General features: G+C 39.4%; 1 protein-coding gene across 1 annotated transcript in view; it reads left to right on the forward strand.

The window, feature by feature from the left end:
* Positions 1 to 13,336, forward strand: part of LOC146666455 (zinc finger SWIM domain-containing protein 6-like) — a 49,950-nt gene extending 36,614 nt beyond the window's left edge. The window contains exons 8-14 of the mRNA XM_085414493.1: positions 730 to 870; positions 3,229 to 3,489; positions 4,960 to 5,095; positions 6,855 to 7,012; positions 8,770 to 8,933; positions 9,310 to 9,391; positions 11,173 to 13,336. Coding sequence (XP_085270619.1) covers positions 730 to 870; positions 3,229 to 3,489; positions 4,960 to 5,095; positions 6,855 to 7,012; positions 8,770 to 8,933; positions 9,310 to 9,391; positions 11,173 to 12,038 — 1,808 coding nt within the window. The 3' untranslated portion in view covers positions 12,039 to 13,336. The remainder of the gene's footprint in view (positions 1 to 729; positions 871 to 3,228; positions 3,490 to 4,959; positions 5,096 to 6,854; positions 7,013 to 8,769; positions 8,934 to 9,309; positions 9,392 to 11,172) is intronic.
* Positions 13,337 to 14,355: the final 1,019 nt, after the last annotated feature.

Raw genomic sequence — 14,355 nt, forward strand, 5'->3', positions numbered from 1 at the left:
GAGCCCTGTGGCTCACTTAAAGTTCTCTATGAAAAACCGGTCTAACATAAATAGGGGCTTTTTATTAACTGTAAATCATGCAAAATTATGCCAACAGAGCTGTAGAATAAAAATACAGACCTAGAAATTTGCATGTGTGGATTAAGTGGAACTGCATCTTGGAGACCTTTTCCACAGGTTATTTGTTTTTTGTGCTTTATGGAGTAGATTAAAGTGTCTCTGCGTATCTGTATCTATATATTCCTATCTATGTATTCCTTCAATGACACTGACATCATAGCTCTGTGGGGGTCACAACATCTGTTGCTGGAGACCCTTTTTAGATATGCATACAAGCTGTATTTAGTTTTCTGTGACACTTTCTATCAGTTTAACACCAGAATGTCAACAGTTCATCAACAGTCATTTACGACCATGAAAGATTATTTCATATGCAGGAATTTATATCCGACTCTGTTCTGGTGACAGGAAATATTTAAAAAAGACAATATAGAAACAACAGGAAATATTAAAAAAAGACAATATAGAAACAACAGGAAAAGAGGATGTGTGGTGGATTTGGGTTGCAAAGGGGCTTGCAGAAATGTGTGCAGGCTTAAGTCAGTTAAATAGTACACCCTATATGAGATACATGGATGTTTTAGGCTTATTCAGCATCATGACATGGTCTTCCTAGCCTGCCTAAACTAATGTTATAAACTAATACTTAGTGTCTTTGTGTTACTGCAGAGCTGCTAAACAGAGGAATTACAGCAGTCACCAACCTGGAAGGATGGGTGGGCCACCCTCTGGACCCCATCGGCACTCTTTTCAGCACCCTCATGGAGATGGGGAGGGGCAGCGAGGAGGGAATTCTGCTTGATTTCTCAGGTGCGTGCAGATCGCTCACATCCTCTGGTGCCAAAAGTCTTTCTGAAGACGGGTGCCTTTGTTTGCTCTAATTCTTTTGTGAGATATTTTCATGTCCTTTTTTGGGTTGATAATATTTATGGAAGATGTGTGTTTGCTGAAATTACCTAGAGAACCCTACAAGGCACACATTTTTAAGAGGTAATAGGGCAAAAGTATGGTGAGTCACTGATGAGCTTTAACGTTTTATTGGATTTTGTAGTGTTACCATAGGATGCAAAGTCAAAGAAATGTAGTGGTAGTAGAAAGTACAATATTGTTCTCTGAATGCAATGATATAGAAATATACTGTAGCTGAAAATGAAAATACTCAAGTGATTATGTATGTATGGTTGCTTTCCTTTGCTGCAGATGTTACACACACACACACACACACACACACACACACACACACACACACACACACACTCATACTCATTTTCCAGAGTGTGCCTCCAACATTTACACTGCAGTGATTGTATCTTCTCTGTCAGAGCTGCAGGCCCTCAGGTCACAATCAGCACAGTTGACACAGACATGCTGATTGGCCTTCAGTCATCCTCCAATAACAGCTCATGAATAAGAAATGCAGCAGGAAAAACACTCCAATTAAAATGCATTAATTATGCAGGGAGCTCAGCGAGACGAATTTCAGCGTACTGTAGCCAGAACAGACGTCACATTAGCACTCGGTTTTGCTTGTAAAGAACAGTTTCTTCAGGAACTGCTCAGGGCCCTTCATTTTTATGTTCTAGATTTAATTTTAAAAACATAACCCTGATTTTAATCACCATCAATCTACAATGAATTCTTAATGAAAACTGAAATCCCCTTCAGAGACTTAATTCAGTACTTTGTAGAGGTACCCTTAGCTGCAGTTATGTAATTGTGTCATGTTGGAAAAGCCTCCACAGGCTTTTCCTGTCGAGGGTGGAGGTCTCCAAGATGCAGCACCTAGATTTGGGCAGTTCATCCCATTTTGTTTTCTACCTCTTGTCAGGCTTGGCAGGATGGCATGGCAAGCATCTGAACTGCTGTATTCAGAGTTTTCCACAGGTAGTCTGTGGGGTGTTGGCTGAGACACTCAACTTCAGCCCTAAAGATTTGTCCTGAGACCATTCCATTATTATCTTTGCCAGTTTAAATTCTTGTTACGCTAAAAGCTGAACTGTAGTCCCAGTCTTTGGTCTCTGGGGGGGGGGGGGGGGGGGGGGTTTCTTTAAGAAATTCTGTTTGGCTGCATTTATTCTCTTAGTCCTAACTGATCTCCCTTACCCTTTCCCCTTCTTAGAAGCACCACCACAGCAGGGAGCTACTGCCACCATCCTTCACTTAGCTGTCTTTTTTCCTCGTGTTCTCTCAGCCCTTTATATACAATTTCTTAAGCTCTTAGCAGTCATAAATATTTTGCTCAGACTGACTCATCCAGCTGTTTTACTGTAAAGGTCTAACTAGTGCAGTGCTGTTGAGTTGGTTTGCATGTTTTTTTTCTCTGCAGAGGGCTTCTCTTTTTAGATGTATGACGAACTCTATGAAAAGATTAGATGGTATCAAAGCACCAACTATAAAGAGAAATTGTTTGATACCAAAGTGTTGTGTATCATACATACACTGCTCATACACACTTCAGCTGTGGTGGTTTGCATTGAGACTCTTGGACCTTTACTTCGTAAGGTTTATTGAGTGTAGATTGATGGGTAAAAATATGAGTTGTCAATATGAGTTCAAGAAGTGAAGGAACTTTTTGTAGTGAATATAAGGCTTTTTTTTTTTGGTGGGAAGGTTTTCCTTTTTTTTTTTTTTTTTTTTTTTTTTTGGCCTGTCCCGTTTGGCTCTTTTGCCATCAGAATTGTTGTCTAAAGGCAAAGAAAGATGCCCAACGGATTTACTTTACCAAACTGACCATCCCAGCCTTGCCGTAATGGTCCATTTGATTCACCTTTTATTGTTTATTTTATTTTCACTTACTGAATACGGGACAGACTTGACTGGGGGAAAGAAGGGGAGAAAGAAAGAGGGAAAGAGAAACAGCTGAGAAGGTGGGAAGGTTTTCAATTAAGCCTGTGCTATTTATAACTGTGCGTGTGTGTGTGCGCGCGCTCATTAGGGACTGTTAATTCTCCTGGGATGAACTGTAAGGTCTGCCAAGACATCATTAAACCATTAAAACACATGATTACCATCAGGAGGGTACACAGTGAGGAAAATGGAACACGAGAATGAACAAACAGATCAGTAGATTTATCAATACTCAGCTCAATCTGCACCCCAAAGGGGACATTGTCCTTGCTAAGTCATCTCTCACCCTGTCCTCCTCCCAACTCTCTCTCTTACCCTCAGGCTCGCTGGGTTCAGGCAGATGGACGGAGCATCCGGTTTTCCCAGCGCAGCGTTTCTTGGAAGAAGGAGAGTCTTTCCTGTCGTTGGCCGTGGAGACAGCTCTCATTGGACTGGGGCAGCAGAGAGTGATGCCAGACGGCCTTTACGCTCAGGAGAAAGTGTGTCGCAATGAAGAGCAACTATTGGGCAAGCTTCAAGAAATTGATTTAAATGACATGCTGGTGAAGATCTTCCGGAAGCAAGCTGTCTTACTGCTAGAGGGTGAGTAGGACCCAACTTTAACAACATTAAGCTGCTTTTTCGAACAGTGAGCTTAAAGAACAGACTCTGTGTGTACAAGGTTGTTAACTCTGTGTACTTTGCAGGTTCTGTGCTGTACATGTACGTTTACGCTTCGTTTGGAGTCCCGTATTTACAATTGTGGACTTGTTTGCATTGTCAGTCTGTTGTCGCTGTGTATTTGTCTGTGTGTATGTTATGGCTTTAGTTTTCCTGCCAATATGTCTTTTGCACACCATGGTTGTGTTTATTGGGTAAAATTATTCGCTGTCCTGATAGTATGAAAAAAATGTCAACACAAAATAATCTTGTGATATTCTACTCTATTCTATTGTCAGCAAAAGCGTACTAAAAGCTGACATTTCCTGTGCTAGAAAGCTCTGCTGTTCTCCAAAAGCATATTAAAAGCACATCCATGAGTCAACACTGTTGTATTGTGCGGCATGATCTTTCTTTGCTATGGACACACATTGTAGTCTGTTTTAGTTTACTTCTCACGTACAGCAGAACAAACTTAACTCACTGTTGTTTTTAGTCTTTTCATGCGAATTGTTTTCAGATTCCAGGTTAAGATGTTAAAAAGATCCATTTTTTTAATGGAAAACTGAACTTTCACTAAAAACCATAATCTGCCAGAAGTACCAAATGTATATTCGTTTACAGTTAAAAATAGTTTATTTATTTTAGTGTAGAAAAACCTGTTCCAGGTGATCTGAGAATTTAAAAATGAAACTACATAATTGTGATTTTCTTTTTCTTTTTTAAAAAGAGACTTGAATACGAAGTAAAAACCAGTGAGCTTGGAGTGTATATTCCACAAAGAACAGGGCAGTTATCCACTAACAGCTGCAAGGCTTAAAAAAGTGAAGGAAATAATCATTTTAATATATATTATCAAAGTCTGTAAATCTTTATTTCTTTTAACACATTTTAGCTCTTTTATTTATAAAGTATAAAGAAATAAAGCATGAGAAAATTGAGAATGAGCCCAGCATTTCAATTAAATCCAATAACTTCTTTAATTTAACTGAATTATTGTCTTAGAGAAAACCAATATTGAATTTAATAGAAGCGATTATACTAAATAAGCCCTTTTTGTGCCACCACACCAGCACTTGAAAGCTTTTCCTAGAAGCTGTTTCATTTTCTTTAGAACTACATGCATATTGACATGTTTCAGGATGTCCTCTTGCACAGTTTAAAAGCAAAACGTTTCTGCTTTCTGTTTCACCAACACAGTGATCAACCCTCTGATACAGAGCTGACTCACACACTTCGACTTTGCTTTGTGGGTTTAATCAGCACTATCAAACTTGTTAACCTCAGGCTGGGAAACAATCTGGTACATAGGGTTACCACCCAGTCATATATGAAGCTCTTCTCTGCACTCATCTGTATTCACGTCGACTCTGTACAGACTGAACTGATCCATGTCTTTCTTGTTTCTTCCAGCTGGTCCTTACAGTGGTCTGGGGGAAATACTCTACAGAGAGAGTGTCCCCATGCACACTTTTGCCAAGTTTCTGTTCACCTCCCTGCTACCTCACGATGCTGAACTGGCATATAGAATTGCACTGAGGGCTATGAGGTGAGTTACATGCTGTCTATATTTAAATGTAGTTTAAATATAGACATGAGAAAACATAAAAACAAAACCAACAACATTCTGAAAACAGGATGTTTCACTTTCCAGTTGCTTGTTTTTGAATGGATAGACAAGGTGACAGTTCAAGGTAATTTCCTTTATCGCCTGTCTTTTATTTTTCCCCACCTCCAAACTATATTGTCTTAGGACCTAATTCTAAATATCCTGTATGGAAAAATACTCATGTGTGATTTCAATGGCAGTACAACAACCATTGAAAACATGATTTTTTTTAAAAAGGACAGAATACTAGTATCCACCACTGATATAGTACCTTTTGTACTTGTATAACATCAGTGATAAAGGTACTTATTGTAAGTTCCTGAAGCTGTTAACAGAATGTGAACAAACCACCAAAGTGACCTAAAAGAAATTTAAATTAAAAAAAAAAAAAATCTGTGTATTGTATTGAAGCTGTATCAACTGAAGCTGAACTAGGGCGTGTTGTGTTATAAGGGCTGTCTTGTGTACAAAATGGTATTTTTGTACCACAGGCTGATGCAGTAAGTCAACGTCACCTTTATTTAACTGAGGAAGTCATAGAAATTACAATACATGATTCATATTTCTATATTAAGCCTACGTTAGTAGCCACCATGTATACTTGTGCAGCATGTGCCTGCACATAAGAAAGTGTACATCCGGTTGAAGTGTAACTTTAGAAAGGTTTGTGGTTATTACCTACAGAATTACTGCAGAAACTTGAATCATACATTATTTAAAATGACAGGCCAACAAAAGGCAAAATCTCTTGAGGAAATGAAGCTAGCAAAAACTAAACAAAAAATATTTTATCTATAACTCATAGTAAAAAATAGACGTCTAGATTAGGCAAGACGAAATGGCTGAGAAACTAAAAAAAAACATGCAAATAGTGGCGCTAAGCTAACATTTTCAGGCGATCATTTTCATTCAGACTTCCTTCATGTTGGAAGGAAGGAAGTTGGGGGGTTAATGATGACAGTCCATCATCCAAATCATCCTCTAGACGTTCACTACAGAGGATCAGTTTTAGTCTGCATGCCTGAAAGAGAGAAGGAAAATGTGCATTTACATAAAGACCGATTAAGGCTGGAATTTTAACACCACCTCCTAATATAACCTGCCTCTCTGCCCGCTTTAAGTCTCCACTGGTTCATGATTTAGAGATGGAAAAAGAAGAGAGGCAGACTGAGGAGTTATCTGGGACACTGTTTAATGATAAAACCTCCTTTTGCTGGAATATTCACTGAATAATTCAAGAATGCTGAGGAGGAGTTTTAGAAAAATGTGTGAATAATAAATACACACTGTTGGTTTGCTTCTAGACCACCACGGGAACCTTTATTTCGTCTTGTTTAAATTAAACTTCTCTGATTTTTATATTATGTAAATCGATCAGACTTTTTTTTTTCCCCCCCAGACCTAAAAACAAAAGATGATTATAAAAGTACATCAGCTATTTCCGGTAGAACATCTCTGTGGTTTGGCTGAAAAGGAAAAGTTATTTTTAAATCCATCCTTTCCTCAGTGCTCATAGCCTGAGGCAAAGATCCACCTGAGCTCAGGTGTGCGGACACCCACTGAAAAACTATTGATTGATCCTGTAAGGGAAACATTACACTCTGATAACTTGTTTACCTCCATGAAGTGTTCTTCTGAGAGGTCACATCTCTTCCTGTCTAATAAAGAACGAATATAATTTTTTTCCATCTGCTCTCAGGTTGCCGGTCCTGGAGTCCACAAACCCCTCTAGTGACTTGTCTCGGCCTCACCACATAGTGTCGGTGGTGCCCAACCGATACCCTCGCTGGTTCACTCTAAGCCACATAGAGACTCAACAGTGTGAACTGGCCTCCACGATGCTCACTGCTGCTAAAGGTACACAAACGTACATTGACTCAAGATTGGAAAAGTACATTTTGAGGTGTTTTGTGATCAAACAGAATTATATATATACAGAAAACAGATCACATGGCAAGATAGAAATACCTGATATTCATGATAACCATCAGATTTAAAAATGAAACATCAATACTGTCAGTAATGCACATATGAAAAATATTATCTTTTATTTCACAGTGCTGCAATATAGGGGAAATTACTACTACTATTTATTGTAGAGTTCAGGTAGATGGCTCCATCAAACACACCCCTACACCACCCCAGCATCCACCTGTAGGCTTTGGGGTGATGTTTATTCATCATGCAACACACAAATACAGGTTAAACAGCAAAAGGAAAGACTTTATTGACTGTCAAAAAAATCCCAAAGTGACCCAAAACCAATAAGTAAAACAAAAGGGGCCACTTGACGCATATGGAATGAGGGAGAAGAAATGTCTGATTTTGAGAAAGTGTGCGCGCAAAGGGAGGGTATGGTAATCAGATAGGTGAAAACACTGAAACATAGAAAAGCACTGAGGGCAGGGCCAATAATCAGAACAGGGGAAAAAGAACACAAGCAAAAGTAAAACAGCAACAAAAGACCAACCAGCCTTCAAAGTAAAACAGGAAGTAACCAAAACCAAACCAAACATCTAAACACAAAGGCAGGAAACAATAAAGACTAAAGAAGATGATTGTGTAGAAGACAGAAGGAATGGGAAGAAAAAGATGAAACGTTTAAAATCTAAAAACTGATACCATGGAAACGATGGCAACCTTTTTTTCCCCACAATAAACTGTGAAGTGAAAATCTGATACCGTGACAGCCCTAATATCGCTCTGATGGTAATATCCTTTATGCTGCTTATCACCAATTTAAGTACTTCCCCACAGTATGTGGGAATTATTTTCAATGATAAAATGAATTAAATTAGAACAGCCTCAACCAGGATAAACAGGAAATTGGATTGAAGGCACAGTGAGCTGAGGAGATGCTGCATCTTCTCAGGCTGATGGTGTCAACTTAGACTTCTCAAAAAAAACTGAACAGCCTCCTGACAGAGCAATCTCGCCTTTAGTTTAGAGGTATTTAATGTTTTCTGACGTGTGCGACCACATACAAGACTAAAGTAAAATTTGCTACCTATGGCAAGCGAGAGAAACTATTTTGGAAAAAAACCTGCAGGTACCCAGGACATGTAAGAGCTAGAGTACCCTCAAAATAATGTAGTTCCTGATTACATCTGAAGGGAAAGTGTTTTTAGCCTTTTCAACACACCACATGGAAAGAAGGTGCAAAAAGTCTGTCACCTTAAATAGTTGTTAGAAGGATAATTGTGTCAAACTGAGCTGCGTGCAAACAGTACACAATTCAGGTTACACTTTCTGCTGTGTTCACCCATTTACATTAATTAAGATTTTACTTTAAATATCTTTTGGAAATGTGTGATCAAAGCACATGAAAAACAGAAACATAGTGTTGAACAGGCAATAAATGTTCAAATACTGCAAGTCTTGCTTGAAGGCATTTATTCAGTAAAGAACTTTGCACACCGGAGCAGCTGCTGTGTGAAGTGGGAATGTTGAAATGTTTGTTCAGGAACGTTACCAGAAATATATAAAGTTATAATGATGTGGCACTGGATGAGCTTGGCAGAAGAAGGTAATTGAAAACTACCCAGGTATTATTAGAGGGCCTGCCTGGTGACATTCTGTATTTTCTCCATTTGCTTTGTTTGATGTGTTACCAGGTGATGCTCGCAAGCTAGAAACTGTGTTAGAGTCGATCCAGAAGAACATCCACTCCTCCTCCCACATCTTTAAACTGGCCCAGGATGCCTTCAAAATTGCCACTCTCATGGACAGCCTGCCTGACCTCACGCTGCTCAAGGTTTCCCTGGAGCTGGGCCTTCAGGTAAAGAAACACACACACACACACACACACACACACACACACACACACACACACACACACACACACACACACACACACACACACACACACACAATGCTTTCCCTAGCCCCTAACCCTAACCATTAAAAATGAATGCCTAACCCTAACCCTTACCCTAAACCTAACCATAACCTAATTGTAACCCTGACACTAAAACCACATTTTGAGCCTCAAAAATGCCTTCAAATTTGTGAGGACCGGGTTGTGTGTCCTCACAAGTGACTGTTGGTTCTCACAAGTATAGTAAAATGCAGATTTCGGTCCTCACAAAGATAGCTAGACAGGAACACATACACACACACACACTGTACAGACTTTAATTTTGTGTTTCGTAAAGGTGATGAGGATGACCCTGTCTACACTGAACTGGCGTCGGAGAGAGATGGTGCGCTGGCTTGTCACCTGTGCTACTGAAGTCGGTGAGTTTTTCATACCAGAGGAAATCGTGACACACACCCTCTTTACAGTGCTAATTGTGTCAGAGGTGTCAATGGTGTCTTTTTATATAAATTGTGTTTCTGCATATTATAACCTGCATATTAATATCATCTAATGGTGAAATTTTGGGATAAAACCTCTTATATGTGCCATGCACAGGTTTAAGAGTGAGAGCATTGCAGCAGTCCCATATGGAAAAGAAATAGTAAAAACTTACAAAAGACTTGCATAAAATGTGGCCTACTTCATATAGTGAATCATATAAGGCTTATATGATTTACTCATGAAAGTGGCCACTTTCTCATTACTTTCATATATTGTTTTAGTAAGTATCCAAAACATACAAGTTTCATTTGTATAATTTTTCAAGGGATCTTATATCCGTTTTCACTCTTGTATGCTTTTCATACAAGTTTCACACAAGACAGATACAAACTTTATAAGATTTATATATATCTATGTTTGTTCCCCTGCCATCTATGAGACAGAATCAGCGCAAATCTTGGTCATGCAATAACATTTAATCGGTTACGCAACTTAAAAAGTAACAGGTTAGGTTGTATCTGAATACTTTAACATACAATAACACAGTCTACACTGTCTAATAATTAAACTAAAATTATGTTTGGAAGGAACAGCCAATTAGAAGAGAGTTGGCTTCAGGGAGGATTGGCCTTAAAGCGTGGACTTAAAACAGGAGTCCAAGACATGAAGTTGGAGAAGAGTGTCATTTATGTTATGCTGTTATCATGAGTAACCAGCAATAAACGGACTGCTTCTTTAAGCACACTGTTTATTTCAGTTCTTACACTGCTGCTGTGCTTGTGGTTAAATTTTGTATAAAGTACAATGCAGTTCAGTTTGTCTTTCTATTGCACCACAGAGTCTACTCATACATGTGTAGAAAAAGCTCGACAGGCCTGCTGTGCCCTGTTGTGGGAAGGGAATAGCAAACAGTTAGCTACAAATAGATTGTAAAGATGTTTGTGCCTGTGAATGCTTAGAGATTTAGGGACTTTTGCGAAACAGCAGGTCAGACTTCATAAGTGGGTTTTGGAAAGCTCTCTGCAAGGGAGATGGAATGACTGGAAGGTCAGTAATTATGGGAGATTGTGGGCTGTTGGCTGATTAAGTGGGCCTTATGTTTGGCCTTGAATACTGAAACCCAGTGGCTGATTTCCCTGAAGTGGACAGGAAGCTAAGTCCAGGGGGAGGGAGCTCTACAGAGGAAAACCCTCCTTCCAGATGATCTCTTGTGAATGCAGGGGAGTGACAAGGGGACCCTGTTTCTGTGAGCGGACTTTGAATGGATTCATTGAGAAAATGCCAGCCTGGTGTGGAGTGGGGGCCAAATCATATAATGTCAGAGGAATTAGCAACAAACTGTCCAATTACAATGTAATAAGCTGTTTTAATTAATGATTTTCATTTACAAGGCCAGATCAGAACTGTATTGCATGTTTTGTTAAATAAAATATGTACGGTGGTTTTGAAAGGTTCAAAATATAATAGTCATTTTAGATTGCCTTTTTATTTCTGCTTGGATTCGTTCAAGGTTTTTGCATGGAAGGATAATGATGTTTCAGTTTTCAGCATCACTAGATCTCCTGTCTTATGATTTACACTTCACACGCTTTCGGTACTAGACTTTCATCGGGAAATGTGGTAAATGTAGAGCATACTTAGTGACATTTGCGATTGAAAGCTTCACTTTAAAAACCTCTTAACTGTCAAGCTAAGATTTCTTTTTCTGTCTTTCTAGGCGTGTTTGCTCTGGACAGCATCATGCAGAACTGGTTCACCCTCTTTACCCCCACTGAAGCAACCAGTGTTGTGGCTAGCACTGTCATGTCCAACAGCACTATTGTCCGCCTGCATCTGGACTGCCATCAGCAGGAGAACCTGGCCAACTCTGCCCGCACCTTAGCCCTGCAGTGTGCCATGAAGGACCCCCAAAACTGTGCCCTCTCAGCTTTGACACTCTGTGAAAAGGACCACAATGCCTTTGAAACAGCCTATAAGATTGTACTGGATGCAGCTGCCACTGGAATGAACTACACACAGCTGTTTACAATAGCACGCTACATGGAGCACCGCGGTTATCCAGCAAGGGCCTACAAACTAGCAACGTTAGCCATGACTCACCTGAACCTAAGCTACAACCAAGACACACACCCGGCCATTAATGATGTGCTCTGGGCATGTGCTCTCAGCCACTCCCTGGGTAAAAACGAACTGGCAGCCGTCATCCCTCTAGTGGTGAAGAGTGTGAAGTGTGCCACTGTCTTGTCGGACATTTTACGCCGGTGCACTCTAACAACACCAGGTGGCATGGTGGCACTACACAGTCGCAGAAACTCTGGAAAGCTGATGTCTCTGGACAAAACTCCACTCAGGCAGCTACTGGACGCCACAATCGGGGCCTACATCAACACAACGCACTCTCGGCTGACGCACATCAGCCCACGCCACTACAGCGAGTTCATCGAGTTCCTCAGCAAAGCCAGAGAAACATTTCTCATGGCACACGACGGACACATCCAGTTCACACAGTTCATAGACAACCTAAAACAGATATACAAGGGCAAGAAGAAGCTCATGATGCTTGTTCGAGAGAGATTTGGTTAAAAGACGATCATATGACCAAATTGTATTTTTGTTGTTGTTGTTTTGTTTGTTGTCTCCTTTTTTTAAATCCTTTCTAACTTGAAGTGAAAATCCACCTAAAACAACTTACATGTGAATCTTATTTCTGTGCTTTAGGACTGCTGGGTCTGATGGATAACACAATTTCCTCAAGGCAAATATTTAAGACTGTGACGTTAAAACGTTACCGAGCATGATCACACACAGATTCTAGTGTTGGGTAGCCAACACTAGAATCTGGCCCAAAAGGTTTTAGAGTAAAGTTTAAAATTTGGAGGGGAAAAAAAGACTGTAAACCATATCCGCAACACCCGGGGCCAAGACTAAAACAGAGTGTACACACTTTTTTGTTTGGGAGATTTGAGGCTTTTCATACCGGTTCTGTCCTTATCCAGCTTATTTCACCATAAATAGATATACAAATGCACTGAGTCTTTTGTCACATAAATAATTCTGAATGTAGAGTTAGTTGCTACTGGTGGATAGCTAATGGCTATACTGTGACCATGTTCGTTCCAAGATAGTTGCTCTTATAACGCATACAATTGTGATGTCGGCCAAGACAGTACTGTAAATACAGACGTTCCCATTGGGGCTTTAATCAGACATGTAACTTGTAAATCATCTTCACCCCAGTAGCAGTAGCTACAACCATAGTCATAACTGCAGCAAGAGTAATGCCCAAAAACTTTATCTGCTAGTGATTATATTTAGCCTTCGAGAACCAGAGGAAGGAATCTACCTTTAATGGCCACTCATCACCACATTCTGGAGTCAGTGTGGCATCATCATAGTAGAGACACAGAAAAGCAACAATTTTTCTTATTTGACAGTATTCTTTTGAAAATGTTTTTAATTATTTAAATAGTTGCCAACTATTATTTTCTGTTGATCCACGGATAGATTAAGTAATTGGATCTCTAATTAAATGTATTACTTTGAACTGCAATATAATCACAAAGTTATAGGTACCGCTCCACCAATTTGTGATATTGTAGCGCCAAACCATAATTCTTATTAAATGTTTAAAAGATAAGCAGGAATTACATTTTAGAGTTCCTGTTCAGTCTGTTCAGGGAGTTCTTCCTTCCCACTGACAACAAGTGTATGATAATGGTAGAGTTATTTCTCGAACGTTGTATGGTCTTTTCCTTAACCTCCGAAGACACGAACTCTTCCACGACATGCATTTTTCATTTCTCTTTGATATTTGTGCATATTGGGGCCCGATGAATGTAAAAACAAAGAATTACCAGATTTATTTTTTTTTACCTTTTTTTTTTTAAAAAAGAAAAATAAGAGCCACATATGAGGATATTCGTTTAAAATTTTGATAGAACAGTAGTAGTATAATGTCCTCGTAAGTGGATGTCAGGCCCATGTAGAGCAAAATTGAATATTTTGGTCTAAATAACCCAAAATGTGATGTCCACATATGTGGACGCCAGGTCCTAGGAGGTTAAAGCACTTTCAAATGATTCTGGTTTATGATGGCATAAAAAACCAAGTATGCAGCTCAAATGAAATGTAAATCTGTTGCTTTTTGGTGTCTTAACAGTATAGACACTGAAAATCTTGGACTGTTCACCAATACCAAACATTTTTATTTATTTATTTTTTGCTGCTTTCTGATGTTTAGAAGTTACCCCGCTGACCACTGTTATCATTATGCAGCAGATTTTTTTTGTTTTTAAATGTAGCTCACAGAATTTTTTGTGTCAACACACCAACAAACTTGGCAGTTATCTTTCAAAGGCAGCAAATAATAAGACCACTTACTAACAAGCGTAAATGTATAAAGTGTAATGATTTTGCGATGTTGTATGGGGGAAGAAACACTTGCCTTCATTTCTAAGAAAACTCCACAGGGTACCTTTAATAGACCAGACTTTTTAAACATCACTTTATCTGTGGGAGTGTTGTACACACTGTTTATACATCTGGCCCCTGGTATTGATGTGTCAAAAAAACCCCAAAAACTATGTATTTAGTTTGCAAAACTGTCACTTTGTTTGAAGATTTTGTTTTCCATTACATACAAACGTGAGAGGGTTTTACGCTGTGTATTTCCTGTATTGTCCAGTGGCAAAATGTCTGCCTTGCACTGCTCCTGCTTTCCTCGGCTAATGCTCACAGCCTCAAAGAGAAGACAAATGGCTTTAAACCAAATGGACCATTTGAAGTGACGAGTACCTCTTTTAAAGGATCCAGCTTTACTCTTCCCCCCAGGCCTCCTCACCCATCTGCTCAAGAAAGGCTCTAAATCCACCGTCAAAATTCATTTCGCTGCCATTTCCAG

This window comes from Rhamphochromis longiceps, linkage group LG7 (genome assembly GCF_057381845.1).
Source record: "Rhamphochromis longiceps isolate RC_006_pf linkage group LG7, R_longiceps_female_GT1.1, whole genome shotgun sequence".
NCBI lineage: Eukaryota > Metazoa > Chordata > Actinopteri > Cichliformes > Cichlidae > Rhamphochromis > Rhamphochromis longiceps.